The sequence below is a fragment of the Calliopsis andreniformis genome, chromosome 9, assembly GCF_051401765.1.
Source record: "Calliopsis andreniformis isolate RMS-2024a chromosome 9, iyCalAndr_principal, whole genome shotgun sequence".
In the NCBI taxonomy this organism is placed as follows: domain Eukaryota; kingdom Metazoa; phylum Arthropoda; class Insecta; order Hymenoptera; family Andrenidae; genus Calliopsis; species Calliopsis andreniformis.
The window spans coordinates 19,719,568-19,733,488 of NC_135070.1; the positions used below are offsets into that span (position 1 = coordinate 19,719,568).

Below are 13,921 nucleotides of genomic sequence, written 5' to 3' on the forward strand. Positions count from 1 at the left end.
CGAGGAATCCTATCCCCAGCTGCAACGAGACGGCTGCTTTTTACTGGCCCCTTATCGAGACGTCAACCCCGACGTGAACACCTTTGCCCTTTCCCACTCGGTGATTTACCGTTTGCAATCCTTCGATCGACCGAGAGAGTAAACGACGGCTGTTTGCCGCTGCTCCCCGCGACAAATAGAAAATGAAAGTGAAGTAGCTCGAGCAAAGGTCAGCCTGCGTGGATACGGACCAGCGTCTCCGCTAGGTCCTCGCGTAATTTCACACGTAAAGGAATGCCAGCAGTTATAAATAATTCATCCGTGTCTCGTCTCGCGACGTTAAGTAACGCGGCTTTTCCGAGATAAAGCGAGCTTCCATAAAAGATTATTGTAGATGTTAACTCCGCGCCGCTTTACGGAGAAGTCGATGCGAAATCCGCGGAACTGCTTCAGGGACACTTCAAAGACCCGTAACGCTTTTAAAACCGTCTTATTCACTTCTATGAGCTTCCTTTTTCATTTATGACGAGGAACGGCTCAACATATTCCGAGAAATAGAGGAAAGCCAAAGGCCCCTGGAAAGCCAATAAGAATTACGTCCCGTCTTGTTAGCCTCTCCTCTTTGAAGTAGACTCGAAAATCGGGGGAGAAATCGAACCCCCGATGGTATCGAGCGGCCCGTATGTGTAACGTTCCGAGCATTATGAAAGTGGCGATATCCGAGGTTATTTGATATCCGCGACTACCAGGCAGATACGCAAAGATATACTGCGATATATAGCTTGTATAAAGGAATTCATTGTTCCTTATGTATTCAGTTGGTGAGACCAGGCGAATTTTCTTCCTTTTCGCAACGTCAAGAATTTCCCGACGATTTTCCACGCTTCGATGCTTCCGATTTCGCCGAAATGATCTCGCACCATGGTTTTTGTTTAAAAAAAATATAAAAGATCGATGCTACTCGTTAAAACACGCAAACCTATTTTTTTCCAAGCTGTAAAATACAATTGCAGGAACGATGAAATTTCTTTCTCGTTTAATCGACCAGGACCGCGTGAAATATTACATTCACTGCAAGTGCCATAATATTTATTACGACTCAGGACGGGGAGCGTATGAAATTACCGTCGCGGCGATTTCGTGCAACGTTCCATCGACTTTTTTGCTAACTATGTACACGCTCGCGGCTCTGCATAGAAACACATCTATACGTATTGAATGAAACATTGAGTCAGGTCAGTTTCGTAGTATTGTAGAATGGTGGCCGCGCCGAAGGGGGTCGACGACTGTATTCGCGTGTTAGCCCCTCGTGAACGAGGCATGCAATCTCGCAGGCCATCCCGATATAGATCGTCGTAGAAAAATCTTGCCGGCTCGTGGTCGCCGCTAAGATCACGCGTTTAACGACACGAGGAGGGAAAACGGTGAAAGGTGACGGACGCGTCTGTGGCAGTCGCAACGAGGAATCAAGGGATTCGGGTTAACGAAGAACGATGGTGTCTTGGTGTACCCTCGAAATGGATGTTTACTGTTCAACGCTATTCTTAGGATGCGTATTGCGTCAACGCGTTATCCTTCAGGAGGTGAAACTTTCCTCGAGATCCCGCTCCGTTACGATCGGGGGTGCTCGCATTCCCAAGAAAGCTCTCAGGCCGTGCTGTCCTCAAGGAAATTAGGCGCGCGAGGGTGAAGCAGTAAAGCTTAACGTCTTCAGCTGGGTCAAACTTTTTCATATTTTTTCCATCTTGCTCGATCGTTGAGGCAGGGACAAAACACTCGCGATGTTTCTTTCCCCGGGTAATTAGTACTTTTTGCCGAGGAGGGAGGTTTCTTCAAACGCGACGCGTGTGAAAGGCAAATCCTACTCGCCGGCCTATTTTTTGAGCACGAACCAAACGACCGAGGCAACCTGCCTGCTGGCTAGCATAGATCGTGCTTTTAGACGTCTTATTCTGATATGCTTTTGTCGAGAACTGACATTTTCTGGGGAGGATTTGAAGATTCGAACGAGTCGATCGAATAAAGCGAACGTTCCCTTTCGGTCAAAGTCCATTTTTGATCTCTTCGCCCTTGTCGCTCCCCAGGGCGACGTAACCTGGTCCTATTTTTTATAGCTCCTTTGATTAACCTCACGACGTATATTTCATCCCCTCTCGATCGTGCTCGATAACTTCTCAAGATACAAGAATATGGAGGAAGCGAGATCAAGACGCTCAACGATCTGTAAAGCGTACATTTATTTCCCCAGTTTCATGACGTGCCGGATACGGATATGAAATCCTCGCGTGTGGCTGGGTACCCAGGAACAACATCAAATTTTAATAGAAACGGCTTGAAAACGGTTCCCGCGTCAGACGTAATGAAAAATGGGAAAACGTCGGCGAGAATTGCGCGGAAGGAGCACGGTATTTCCGTCGGCTAAAAGGGAAATGATCGATAGGAAAAAATGTCTGTGCTGCACGAAAATTGTCAGTGTCAGTGGGTTATCCGGGCAGCACGGCGTACAGACGGCGCGTGGTCACGAAGCAGGGTCCATATAATCGATACTCCTCACTACTTCGAGTACCTGACTCTGTCGGGAGGGATGGAGAAAAGGAGATGGATCGAGATAAAAAAGAGGCAGGGAGACTCTGGAAGGGTACCTACCAGCACGCTCTTTTCCCTCCTGTTTTGCTGCCAGCTCTTCCCTTCGTCCCCAAGGAATGCCGGAATAATAAAAAGCCGTTCGCACGAACGACGGCAAAATTAACGAGTCCATTTTCTTTGGCTGTTTTTCCCCCTGGTTTACTCCGCTTCTCTTTGTTCCTTGTTGGGAGGACTTCACCTCTTCGCTCTCGCTTTTTTTTTACAACGCACATTTTCCGACTGTACGTGCTGCGCTTCTCGTTTCGCATAAACATACCTTTACGATGCGTAAAACATCGTTTTCCTCGCGGATAGAGCGGGGAAGTAAAGCTCTAATGAAATTGTAGTTAGCTGTGTACTCGAATCTATTTCCTCCTCATTCGGATTTTTATTCCACTCGCCACAGACCGATGCGAGGCGCAGCTTAATTAAACTTTTCCAGTAATATAATAATTATAGAAATAGGAACATTTTTGAACGAGTTGATGGATAAAGTTTCCTTATTTGCTCGTCTCTGCATCTTGCGGTTTTGCCGTAGGGCACAGTGGAGTCGTAAGCGCCTATTTGTTATGACCTTATGCATTATTCAGCTATATGCAAAATGTGCGGATTTAGACGCGAGGGAAAGGGATGTAATAATCTGTGGATGGTAAAGAATCGAGGAACAAGAATTACGCATATAAAATCGTTTTGAAGGCAGTTCAGTAAGCGCAACGTCGATTTACGTGTCTATTAATTTGAATGCACCCACGATCAATATCATCATCGTTAGTCGAAAGTAACGTACGCGTGCATAAACAACCCCGTTTCTCATCGCTCCGTGTTTCGAAACACTTATTTTAGCTCCAGCATTCAATGCACCGCGTCAGCCTTTTGGCTGCACTTCTGGGTCGCAGAGAAATTGCTTTCAGGTTAAAGCTCTTCACAGACCAAAGAACTTATTACATCTTTGTGCAAACAGCACGATCTTTCTAGACAAGAATTTCCTATTACCGAGATAACTGTAGCATTAAACATTTCTAATAATACGATGGGACCAGCAAGTCTATTACGACATGTGACATTCGATTTAACGTATCGAGTCAAGGTTCAGCGATGACGTGCACTGGAAGGATTAGAGTCCAAATATTTATTAGCAGTCTCCACGATTGAACTCGATGGAGGAAGGAACTGGTCTGGCAAGATCGTGGTAGTGGCAAGTAGCCTGACGACGACCAACATCTGTAATTCCGCATTTGATACCGGTCTGCGCTCCCCAGTGGTGCCAGGTGCGATGGCCAGACCATATAACGACGTAAATGGCTGCCGCATTGCCGATGTCGTGCCTGCCGTAACTACGGTACGTGGGGTACGTGTACCCTGGTGCACCCACGCCGACCTCTGACTCTCTCAAGGGGTGGACGACTTATCGACCTGGTGCTAGTCAGGCCTACCACCTTTATCTCATCGGTACTCGAATCGCGAAATCTGCTGGCCGACTACTCGATCGCGCCATTTTCCCTCAAGTACGTCGACTAAATCGATTTCGAGCTAGAGTACCTGAAGAATCTCAAACGATACGTGATACCACGACGATGGCTCACGAGTCTTTCTCGACGATTGCAATCTACATTTTCTGCACTCTAGGACCTACCTAGATACAGGTAGATCGAGCTCTGCCCTCTGCCACGATGGATCCATCGATTTGAGAAAGGGAGGATCGGCGACGACTCGAAGAATATCAAAAGATTCTGAATGTGTATTCTACTCTTTAGCCTGCGCTCCCGAGTGATAGGGAAGAGAAGGGGGAGGGAGTACCTTCGCAGTCTTCGACGAGAGACCCTTGTCCTTCTAGGTCGTCTCCTAGAGTGTTTGCGAATCAGGCCGCGACCCCGTCGTCGTCGTGGTCGTCGTCGACGCGGGCCGCGACTGTGGTAGTGGTTGTAAGGGGTTGCGCCGGCGAAATTAGAACATTGCATTCGTGAGGGTCGTCGCTGTCTCGGCCCTGCGGCGGGGCATCAATAGGAATAATACGAGGAACTATGCAATGCAGCTTGTGCATAGGTAGACGCGAGTGTAACGACCTTACACCCCCGCAGGTAGCGGGATCGATGGGCTCCAACTCCGGGCAACCTCTCATCCACAGCTCCTACCAGCGTGGGCCGACTGCCTCCGCCGTGCTCGCTTGTCCCACTTTTCTATCACGTTTTACTACTACGATGATGTGCTCGCACTTCGTGGTTCGCACCTTGCGAGACCACTCTGTTCTCTGTCGATGCCCGAACTCGAGCTATTATCCCTCGAGCTCTTTCACTCTCCAAATGCAGATTGACTGATTCATGTTTTTTTCAAAGTCTCTTTTGGATTGTTTGCGGCAAAGGCAATGAATAAAAATTACGAGTGATAACAATGCCAACCTCTCGAGCTACTCTAGATTTACAAGTATCAGGCACTATCTACTGCCTATCTGCGTTATGTTTTAAGTAACGCGTAATTACATGGTAGCTTATCGTTACGTTATTAACTGTTATCGTAATTATACCAATTACATAATACGGCATAGAACGACAAATTACCCAGCTGAGTCGTTCATGTGTCATGAAACGCGGAGATCTATCTTGGTGATTGTAAATGATATCCAGGGTATAATTGTTCGTGACTGAAAGATGAAACACATTAGCTTCACTCGATTTAACATTTGGTGGACGAAAATAGAGAGCCCATAAAATATTGAATTAAATCTACCAAGATTGGGAGTAGTTCAGTCTGATTTAAAGCCAACGAACCGATATAAACGGTGCGCTAAAATATACTGCCGTATATTTTAATCCTGACACGATTTCAGGGCAAGGATCCGATAACGATGAATGATGACAAATTGATCATAACGTTACGACTTTACGTTTTTTTTTTTTTTTTTTTTTTATTTGCTTCTCTGGTTTTGCATGGAACAGGCTAGTTTCGTGTGGCATGCACATTCAGTATGGCAAACACCTTACTAAAAACACATGTGTTTGTTTACTTTGGAACGAGGACGTGACATATTTCGCGATCATGAAATAGTAGTAACTATACAAGTGCGTACACTACGAAAGGATGTGTGTATTAAATGCATCGAATATAAATAATTGTATGACGATCTATAAAACATTGGTACAAATTCATTCTTTAGAATTTTATTCTACAAAATAGAGTGCGTGCTTTCGCAGTCGTTTATACACCGTGAGATATTGCCGAAAATTTCACGAAAACCCTTAGCGAAGCCAACTTTTTCATTCTCGTTAAGAAACATTGAAATTTTAAAATAGATCGCCTGCGAAGTCTTTGACGGAGATTCGAGTTTTTTCATCCTATAGATTGATTACGCATGTTTTATAAATATAGAAGGTAAAATATAGTGGAATATAAGATCTTTTACCATTAAATGATCAAACTAAAACTGTTTCTGCTAAAAATATTACCTAGGACTACATTCTTGTAGCTACGAGCTCCCTAAAATAATATAGATTTACAGTTTCATTGATTCGCGATGAATTTTTGTGACTGTGATTTTTATCTAGCCACTTCTCTTTCTCGCACCGGTTAAATACTAAAAAAATTATCACATAATTCTAAGTAAATTCTATAAACGCATTCTCTTTTTATAACAAGCCCTGCAAGTAGCACGACGATAATTTTCTCAAGGTGCTCAGTGGATCGCCGTTACTCGCTTGACTTTAAAAAATTATCACATACGTGTGTCTTGGCAATGCGCCAAAATCTACATATCCAGGTCGAATATTAAATCATTTTTAAATTCCGCCTTAACTACGTCTTTTGAAGATTCGATCTCGTTATCGGCATTATTCTCTTTAACAGCCTGTTCTTCAGCGCTGGATTTTCGTTTAGGCTTGGAACGATTATTGTGGCTTCTTTTTTTCTTGATTTCGATATTGGCAGTTTTCTGTTGAGCCGATTGTTTATCTCGATTCAGTATAGGCTTCACAGTTTCACAGGGTTCTGTGCTCTTTTGAGTCACCTTGTACTTGTCCCGTTCTTCCGTCTCAGAATTCTCACTCTCGCTCATTCTACGCTCATGGGCGCGTTTCTTATTCCGTAATTTGCGTTGATTCTTCTTACGTTGTCCTAAAATGCTGGAGTTCGATCTGAAAGATGAAACATATGAAATTAGTAACGCATGACGCACTGCTATGGGAAGGTTACTTCTAATATTGTGAAAGTAACCAGTACCTAAATAGTTGCCGCGATACTACGTCGTTGAATCGAACTGTTTTCTTTAAACTGGAGCAATCTGATTCAGAATTTACGTCTTGCACAGAATCGTAGTGGCAGTCCACAGACGATGCAGGCATTCCATTTTCATCTGCACTCGATTCGGATACTGAACGCGAAAAATTGTGAGTGCGCCGAGACTTTAATATACCTTTTGAGAATGTACCTGTGGCACTACTGTTACTCGTCAATTCATCTCCGCTGCTTTCTGAGAGCGATCTAGCTTTTGTCATGGTGTGCCGTCGACTATACCGTTCTTCTATTGATTCCATACTTCCATGACCCCCTTCATCGTCGGAATCTAATTGATTCGAGCTGACGTTGATGACGACACCGTCATCCTCTGCTTGTACATCGACTGTTAGATCCTTTTCTGATTCGCCATCTTCTATAGCCTGTAGCATTGAACATGTACGATTAAACTTGAAACATTTATAAACATAAGTCGTATACAAAACTTACCGTTAATTCTCTTAGTTGATTTTTGAAAGACGCGGCAGTGGGGAAATCTTTCTCCTCCATGAACTCCTGGGTGAGGCCAATATAATAGCGCGCCAAGTTTTTGGTGCTTTTTAACGTAACGGTGAATACAACGTTATTGTCCCATGGCTCGATCGTGAGAGAATCAGGATCCACAGAATCCTCGTGTATTTTTAGACACAACGAATAATGCTGTGGGAAAAATCCTGCACCAACGGACGTTAATAGTACATGTATGCCTAAATTATTTTGTAAGATTCTATGCCGAATAAAATTCGGGTCGACGTTTTTTACATTTACAGTGATCGCTAATTGATTATCGTATATATTACAAGTAAATGTTGGCAGTGAATACTTAATGCTAGGATCTAGAAATGTGTCTGAGATCTCTTCTATACTACTAGTCCGTAGTGCTGTGTCACTACACTGCTCTAGAGTTTCACTATCATTTCCCACTCTTCCAGTTGTAGTTTCACACTCTTCGATTAACTTAGACACTGAGTCACTTGGGTGACTTTTAGTAAGGGAATCTTCCACTGACTCATCTGACTGCAGGGGAACAGGACTACCATGATCACTATCGACACCGCTATCTTCTCTGGTGTCCAATGGAACTGGCACTGCCGGTGGAATAACTGGCAGAGTTACAGTAAGCTTCTTGTGTTTCGGATCAAACTTGGCATTTCCATTGTCTGCATCCACACAGTAAGGCAGTGGAAGTTCTAATAAATACTTTGCAGGCTTTTCACTCTTCACAGTAAGAAAATGTTCTTGGACATCCAAGGAAGCATTGCTGGCAGTCTTCAGTAATGGCAGATCTATAGTGACTATCAATCTTTTAGGTACAGTAGCATTCATTTTTGCATTTTTACTGTTGCTGAAATCTTCCAACTCTATATCAGACTGATGCTTCATAAAGAACTTGGGTGTAACATATTTACTCTGTGTATCCTCATTTTCATTCAATTTCTCCTTGTAGTAAGTAGTGGGTGGTGAAGCACGCATTGGCTTTCTCTCAGGCTGCTTCACATGTCTTTCTCTACTCTCATCATAGCTGGTCATCAGCTTCTGATAAATCTCTGGATCTATGTCCAGATTCTCCTTAGGTGGTTCCTTGGATGGCTTCCTGATCACAGTGGGATGACATATTCCTTTGTAACTTATTTTGGGGAACTTGAGATTCTTCCTGTCCAGTTTCACCTAGGATGATGAAACAGAGTCATTGGCAGAGGTCAAGGAACGAACAAACACGAATGGAATTCATGATACGTACCTTGAAGTTATTTTCCACTCCATCCATGGCGGTGCTATGGACAATCTCGCGGAACTGCGCGTTCTTCGACGACAGGTAAAGGGTGTCGGGATGGAAGACCACGTCGAAGACCATGCAACGCACATTCTTCTTGTCAAGGTCATCCCGTGGCGGTATCAACGTATACGGAATAGACCATTGCAAACCCCGATGACCTTGTTCGAAGGAAGGTTGACTGCTCGGCCGTGCCACAATGTCGCTTTTGCTAATGTTCAGGAAACATTTTCTGTCTCCATTGACGCTGGTTTTTATGACGTAACCAGGCTCTGGGTTAACGAACGTAACGTCGACGCCCCGTTCTTTCTCTAACTGCGTGATCTCTTTCTCGTAGATCTTCCTATTTTCCGGATCAGTCACCTCTTCGGCGTATTCGATCAGCAATTTGCGGAACTCTTCCTTTTTCAAGCACTCGGTCAGATTCTTCAGTTCTTCCTTGGTCACCTCCAAATCTTCCCAACCTTTCCTACGTGTTTCGTACGCGTCCATCTTATGAAATGATGTCGCGTGTTTACAAATAAACTCGTAGATAGAAGGATCGCGAAGCGCCTGTACCACGTGGACGGCTGCGCCACTACGCCGGCCGGTCGAACAGTGGTGAAACAGAGAACTTCAAGCTGCCAAATGGCGTGCGCGCCATTTTTCTTCTATTGGCTCGAATCTATTTTTCTAAAAATCTATTTTTCTATCAAAATTCTTATGATACGGGGGTTTCGTCATTTCTGATCATAGTCTGGTTCTCTTAGACCAGACAAAACTGTTCCAAGTTTGAGGAAACCTCCCAACTATCAAGCTCCTAACATTTTTGAGACCCAATTGATCGTATCTCCTATGCCATTTACCTAAATGCATTCGTATCGAACTAACATCGGTAGAGACACGAAGGTCAATCGAAACAGCGGTACGCAAAGTGGAATCATCGCTCTCTACCTTCCTTTCACCGCACCTGACTCTGTACCGTACAAATAACAAGTTATTTACGGGTTGGATAGATGAAAAAATCGATAAACTTCGCAGCTGTGGTTAGGCAATGAAAATTGGGTAACTCGGGCTAAGCTTGGTAGCTTCAGAGAAACCAGACCATACCTCAAACGTCAGATTAGTGTAATTTATTAGCGCTTCGAGCGGATTTAATTCTCCATGCGATTATCTGGAACCTATTTCTCATTTATAATTAAGTAAATGCAGCTGGAAAAGCGGAGTTTCGCATTTCACGAGATCCACCATCGGTGGGAGTTGAGCCGAAGATGTGGGGATCAAGCAGTACGAAGTCTCTGACCCACTGACATTCTCCTCAGTTTCTTAGTAGACACAACCGTCGATGATCCGTGAGTGGAAGTTTCGATGTCGGTAATCAGGATCATTGGTGACCGAATATTCTTTAAAAAAGGAAAATACTCACTATCGCGTAGGAAACGTCTAATCCCATTTTGACATGCGTCTAAGTCGTGGTTTCTTAACCAGTCTCGCTGTCTGCTCGACGATTCTGTTCGTTGTTTTGAATTCGAAATCTACGATAGAATTCACGAATAATTCAAGAGGCTATGTAGAAAAGCGTTACTCGGGAGAACAGAAAATCAATAATGTCCAGGTGAATTGTGTACGATAAATTTACATCGAATAACAATGAATCGAGTTTAAAGTTACGTTCGCGTTCATTTGACGGTTTCTCGAGCTTCTGTTGAACATTTTCTGCGACTTCGTTGCATCCCAATGTGCACTGCAGTTGGCGTCCCTTTTTTTCGGATCGCTGTACTGGTCGAGTTCAAAGCGTGCTCGGCGCAGTGAAAGTGCGTCAGCGGAGGATGTAATTGCTGGAAAGCGATCTTTCCCTTTTGCGATCTATAAACGGGTTCACTGGAAGTCGCGCGTAGTATATCAAGTTAAAGAGCTTTTTGGGCTTCGCGTAACATCATTAACAATGATACTAACGATTACTTCTGCGTCGTATGACCGTCCCGTTTGTCGCGATAAATTCGATTAACCAATTGTAGAGACGGCACTGATTATCGCTAATCTGATTTACTACGCAGACGTATCGATACGTTACGCCTTCCCTCGCGGAACTGGGCGTTCGCAGGAGTTTGCCGAAGATGAACGAGCATATCCTAATGTTGACACGTGTGCCAGACGCTGGGGCTGAGCTCTTGGTCCTGATCCTCCAGCGTTTGCAGGGCTACAATGCTTTCAAGCACATACGTTTGCCTCGTGGCGATTATGGCTCCTTATCCACTTTGCAAGAGGTAAATCCATGACACACGCATCGAGCTGAAAGTATTTAGGACATCGTGTATGGATTCCTATGTTGCGGTTGCATGATTCACCGCAGAATTCTTCGAATTACTTCCTGCCATATTAGCTATAGAATTGATCGGAAACAACTATTGAGTTTTTTTGTCAAAAACTGTTAATGTTTAATATTTTTACTACACCATTTGTGGTATAGGTACTATGAATATGTAGGAGTTCAATGTAGATTAGAGATAAATTAGCTCTAATACCAATTAATTTCTTATCAATGAGACCAGTAATATTTCTCGGTCAATCCACCTTTTGTGGATTATTGCAAAATAATCGCGGTATCATTTTATCGTTGCATCGATTTAAAAGCGAACACTGATACAGGAAACGTGAATCAGCAGCCGATTCATTGATCGCATAAGTACGTGAAAAATTTGATCACGACTTGATCGTTGCACTTTATATTCACATTGGCGTACGTTTTCGGTGTTGCAATTTGCAATCGAAATTGTGCTACTTTCAGCTTTCCAATTAAATCGACAAAGTCGGGAATTTCTATTTGGAGCAGCCAGGCAGTGTCAAGGAACTAGCACGGTTATGCGGGAAAGTCGATAAATATTGAGAGACTCGATACATTTGGAGTATGGTAATCAATCATCGTGACACTTTGCGAGGTGTTTGCGCTTATTTCGTTGCAATTTCAAGCGATGCACAACGAGGCGATTGAGCGTCCCCCTGTCACGGACGAGATTAATTTAATATTCAACGACGAATTTGGGATTCCATCCGTGGTGGAATCTCAGAGACTGTCTGTTACTTCGCAGGAACTACTGGTGGAAGAGATTACCAATATCATAAGGCAGGAAGCCATTCCTTTGAGCTTTGATGGGGATGTGAGATTTTTAAATTTTTCCAATTTCGGACGACAAGCTCCTACGTTTATCTCTCTAGTAAGAAATCCTGTAGGTGTTCAAAGCTTGCTAAGGTAAAGCATTTCGTTTAAAGGAGGGATGTTGATACGATTCGCTGAATGCGAAGTAGAAATTATGGAAATGTCAAATCCCGCGTTTACACGTGCGCTCTCTCATTTCAGGTATCGCGAGAGGCCGAAAACGATTGTAGAAAGTAGAGCCATTCCTACATTCTGCGGGCAAGATCCTCGTTGCACGTAAGTATACAGTGAAATAAAGTTTTCTTCCGGTGCTATTTTTGTTCTTTTATCTCTTTATATATCGCAGCACGTGTAATTTATAGAGAGATAAATAACAAATGGGCATTGCAACGGGCTAAAACAAATATTGTCGAATGGTATCCTGTCGTTGGAATTTTAGATTGCATAGAGCAATCGATGAGCGTATTGGAACATAAATTTCCATCTTTTTTTCGTGGTGCCAGACAAATTTATAGAAATATTCGTAAGTAAATATAGAATAAATATTTCTCTGCAGAGCTTGTGAGGTTCTAGTTTCAGTTTTTCCGGTTCTTTTTATTTAGGACCTAGAAAGAAGTATGTCTCCGATAATGCGGCTATATTAAAGCCACGAGAAAAAGATTTCCTCTTCAAACTGTTTGAGGACGAAATACAACTGTATCAGTGGCTAAAATTTCGACTTTTCAACGAAACATTGGATGACATTAATAAACGATAACGATTATGAAGTGAAACTGCTATGCCCTCTCGTTAGTTCTAAATTGCGCCAAAGATAATTATACTAAGTTTTCTGCGACAGTATTTCTTTAACAAAAAGTGACAGGCTGCTGTATATTAACGGCTGCCCACTTCAGTGAAGTCAATGGAAAAATATTTTTAAAGAAAGGAATATACTACCAAGAAACATATTGAGAAAAAGTATTTTACTAAATAAAAAATACATACTTACAAATTTTAAGGCGTGATAATATTTGATTCTAAAGCATATAAAGAGTATTTTACCTACTTTAGTATATTAAGAGTTTCAAATACAATTGTACAAGAAAAACTACATTTTACAGTGTTTGTATACACTAATAAAAATAAAGTATTTTACTTAATAAAATTACACTGAAGTATGTTTTCTATCTCAAATGTAGTATGTACATGTATGTACATAATTCTCATTTCATACATGAATGTGTATGTACCGCCATCTTTGGTGAAGATCTATCATTATTGTTAAGCGGAAAATAAAGAATATACCGTAGCGAGTAACTCGACAGTAACTCTGTGACAGTGTGTTTCCTTCATCCATTTACAGACGAGTATGCAGGATAAACTGCACCACCAATGTCTTTTCTGTTCCACGATTTTGAGGCTCTAGAGTCCGACTACCATTTTTGTGACACAGTCAACGTTAGCGGCTGTGGCTAAAATAAGAGTGCAGCGCTATACGTGGTAAGAATTCAAACTATAATACCGACAAGCCAATAAATACAGGATGTCCTAAAAAGTCGAAAAAGCGGACCAGGGATGATCACAAGTACTGGAAACTGAGGAGCCTCCTACTGAAACACAGAGTAATTTCGTAGCAAAAAAGACTAATAGAAAATATAACAGAATAATCGATAGAGCTGGCAGACAACAGCGCAGAAATTAACAAAACAATCCAAACTCTAAATCAAGAGAGAACACATTTAAGTAAAAGAAACCGAGATTGTCGGTTTATTCAATTTTCCTGTTGATATCTTCAAACAATGATTATCTAAACCCTACAACATTAAATATTAGAAATGTCAGTAAATAGCCTCGGCGGATACAGTCTTCGTTCTATATGCGATCTTCAGTTAAAGAGTAAACAAAGAACAAGAGAAGGACCATGTTCTAAGAACGAACAAACTAATATATACGTCTACCTAACTATTCCAATATCTAAACAAAATGCACAGCCATTGGCACGGACAGAGCCGCCCCAGGTCTCACCACGAGGAGGTTGCTGTGCGGGAGACCCGCAGGAAGATAGATGGAATCAAAGTTCCATCGATCTCCCTTTACAAAAATCTTAAACTACCAAGCCAAAGACATGGATGAAAATCAAGTTCCATCCATAACTCTAGCTTGGA

At 42.7% G+C, this 13,921-nt stretch overlaps 2 protein-coding genes across 3 annotated transcripts; one reads left to right on the forward strand and one right to left on the reverse strand.

Moving 5' to 3' along the window:
• Positions 1–5,743: 5,743 nt before the first annotated feature.
• Nop17l (PIH1 domain-containing protein Nop17-like) lies at positions 5,744–9,136 on the reverse strand. 2 transcript variants are annotated; one of them, XM_076385502.1, is made up of 5 exons: positions 8,609–9,136; positions 7,318–8,535; positions 7,022–7,250; positions 6,814–6,964; positions 5,744–6,728 (listed from the first exon to the last, which is right to left on the reverse strand). In XM_076385502.1, the coding sequence occupies exons 1-5, from the start codon at positions 9,131–9,133 to the stop codon at positions 6,344–6,346; spliced, it is 2,508 nt and encodes an 835-aa protein (XP_076241617.1). In that variant the 5' UTR covers positions 9,134–9,136; the 3' UTR covers positions 5,744–6,343. The 2 variants fall into 2 exon arrangements, with proteins under 2 accessions (XP_076241617.1, XP_076241615.1); XM_076385500.1 differs by having other exon boundaries at positions 6,814–7,250.
• A 943-nt stretch (positions 9,137–10,079) lies between these two features.
• Positions 10,080–12,534, forward strand: LOC143183486 (uronyl 2-sulfotransferase). The gene is made up of 6 exons (XM_076385031.1): positions 10,080–10,235; positions 10,678–10,887; positions 11,710–11,870; positions 11,979–12,053; positions 12,140–12,300; positions 12,380–12,534. Exons 1-6 carry the CDS (start codon positions 10,080–10,082, stop codon positions 12,532–12,534), a joined length of 918 nt encoding a protein of 305 aa, XP_076241146.1.
• Positions 12,535–13,921: the final 1,387 nt, after the last annotated feature.

Excerpts from the sequence above, each read along its gene's own strand:
- Nop17l (XM_076385500.1), bottom strand. The coding sequence starts at position 9,133 with ATGGACGCGTACGAAACACGTAGGAAAGGTTGGGAAGATTTGGAGGTG. Across the intron at positions 8,536-8,608 it reads GAGTGGAAAATAACTTCAAG|GTGAAACTGGACAGGAAGAA; the intron begins GTACGTATCATG and ends TCATCATCCTAG. Across the intron at positions 7,251-7,317 it reads ATCAACTAAGAGAATTAACG|GCTATAGAAGATGGCGAATC; the intron begins GTAAGTTTTGTA and ends TCAATGCTACAG.
- LOC143183486 (XM_076385031.1), top strand. The coding sequence starts at position 10,080 with ATGCGTCTAAGTCGTGGTTTCTTAACCAGTCTCGCTGTCTGCTCGACG. Across the intron at positions 11,871-11,978 it reads GGTGTTCAAAGCTTGCTAAG|GTATCGCGAGAGGCCGAAAA; the intron begins GTAAAGCATTTC and ends CTCTCATTTCAG. Across the intron at positions 12,301-12,379 it reads ACAAATTTATAGAAATATTC|GACCTAGAAAGAAGTATGTC; the intron begins GTAAGTAAATAT and ends CTTTTTATTTAG.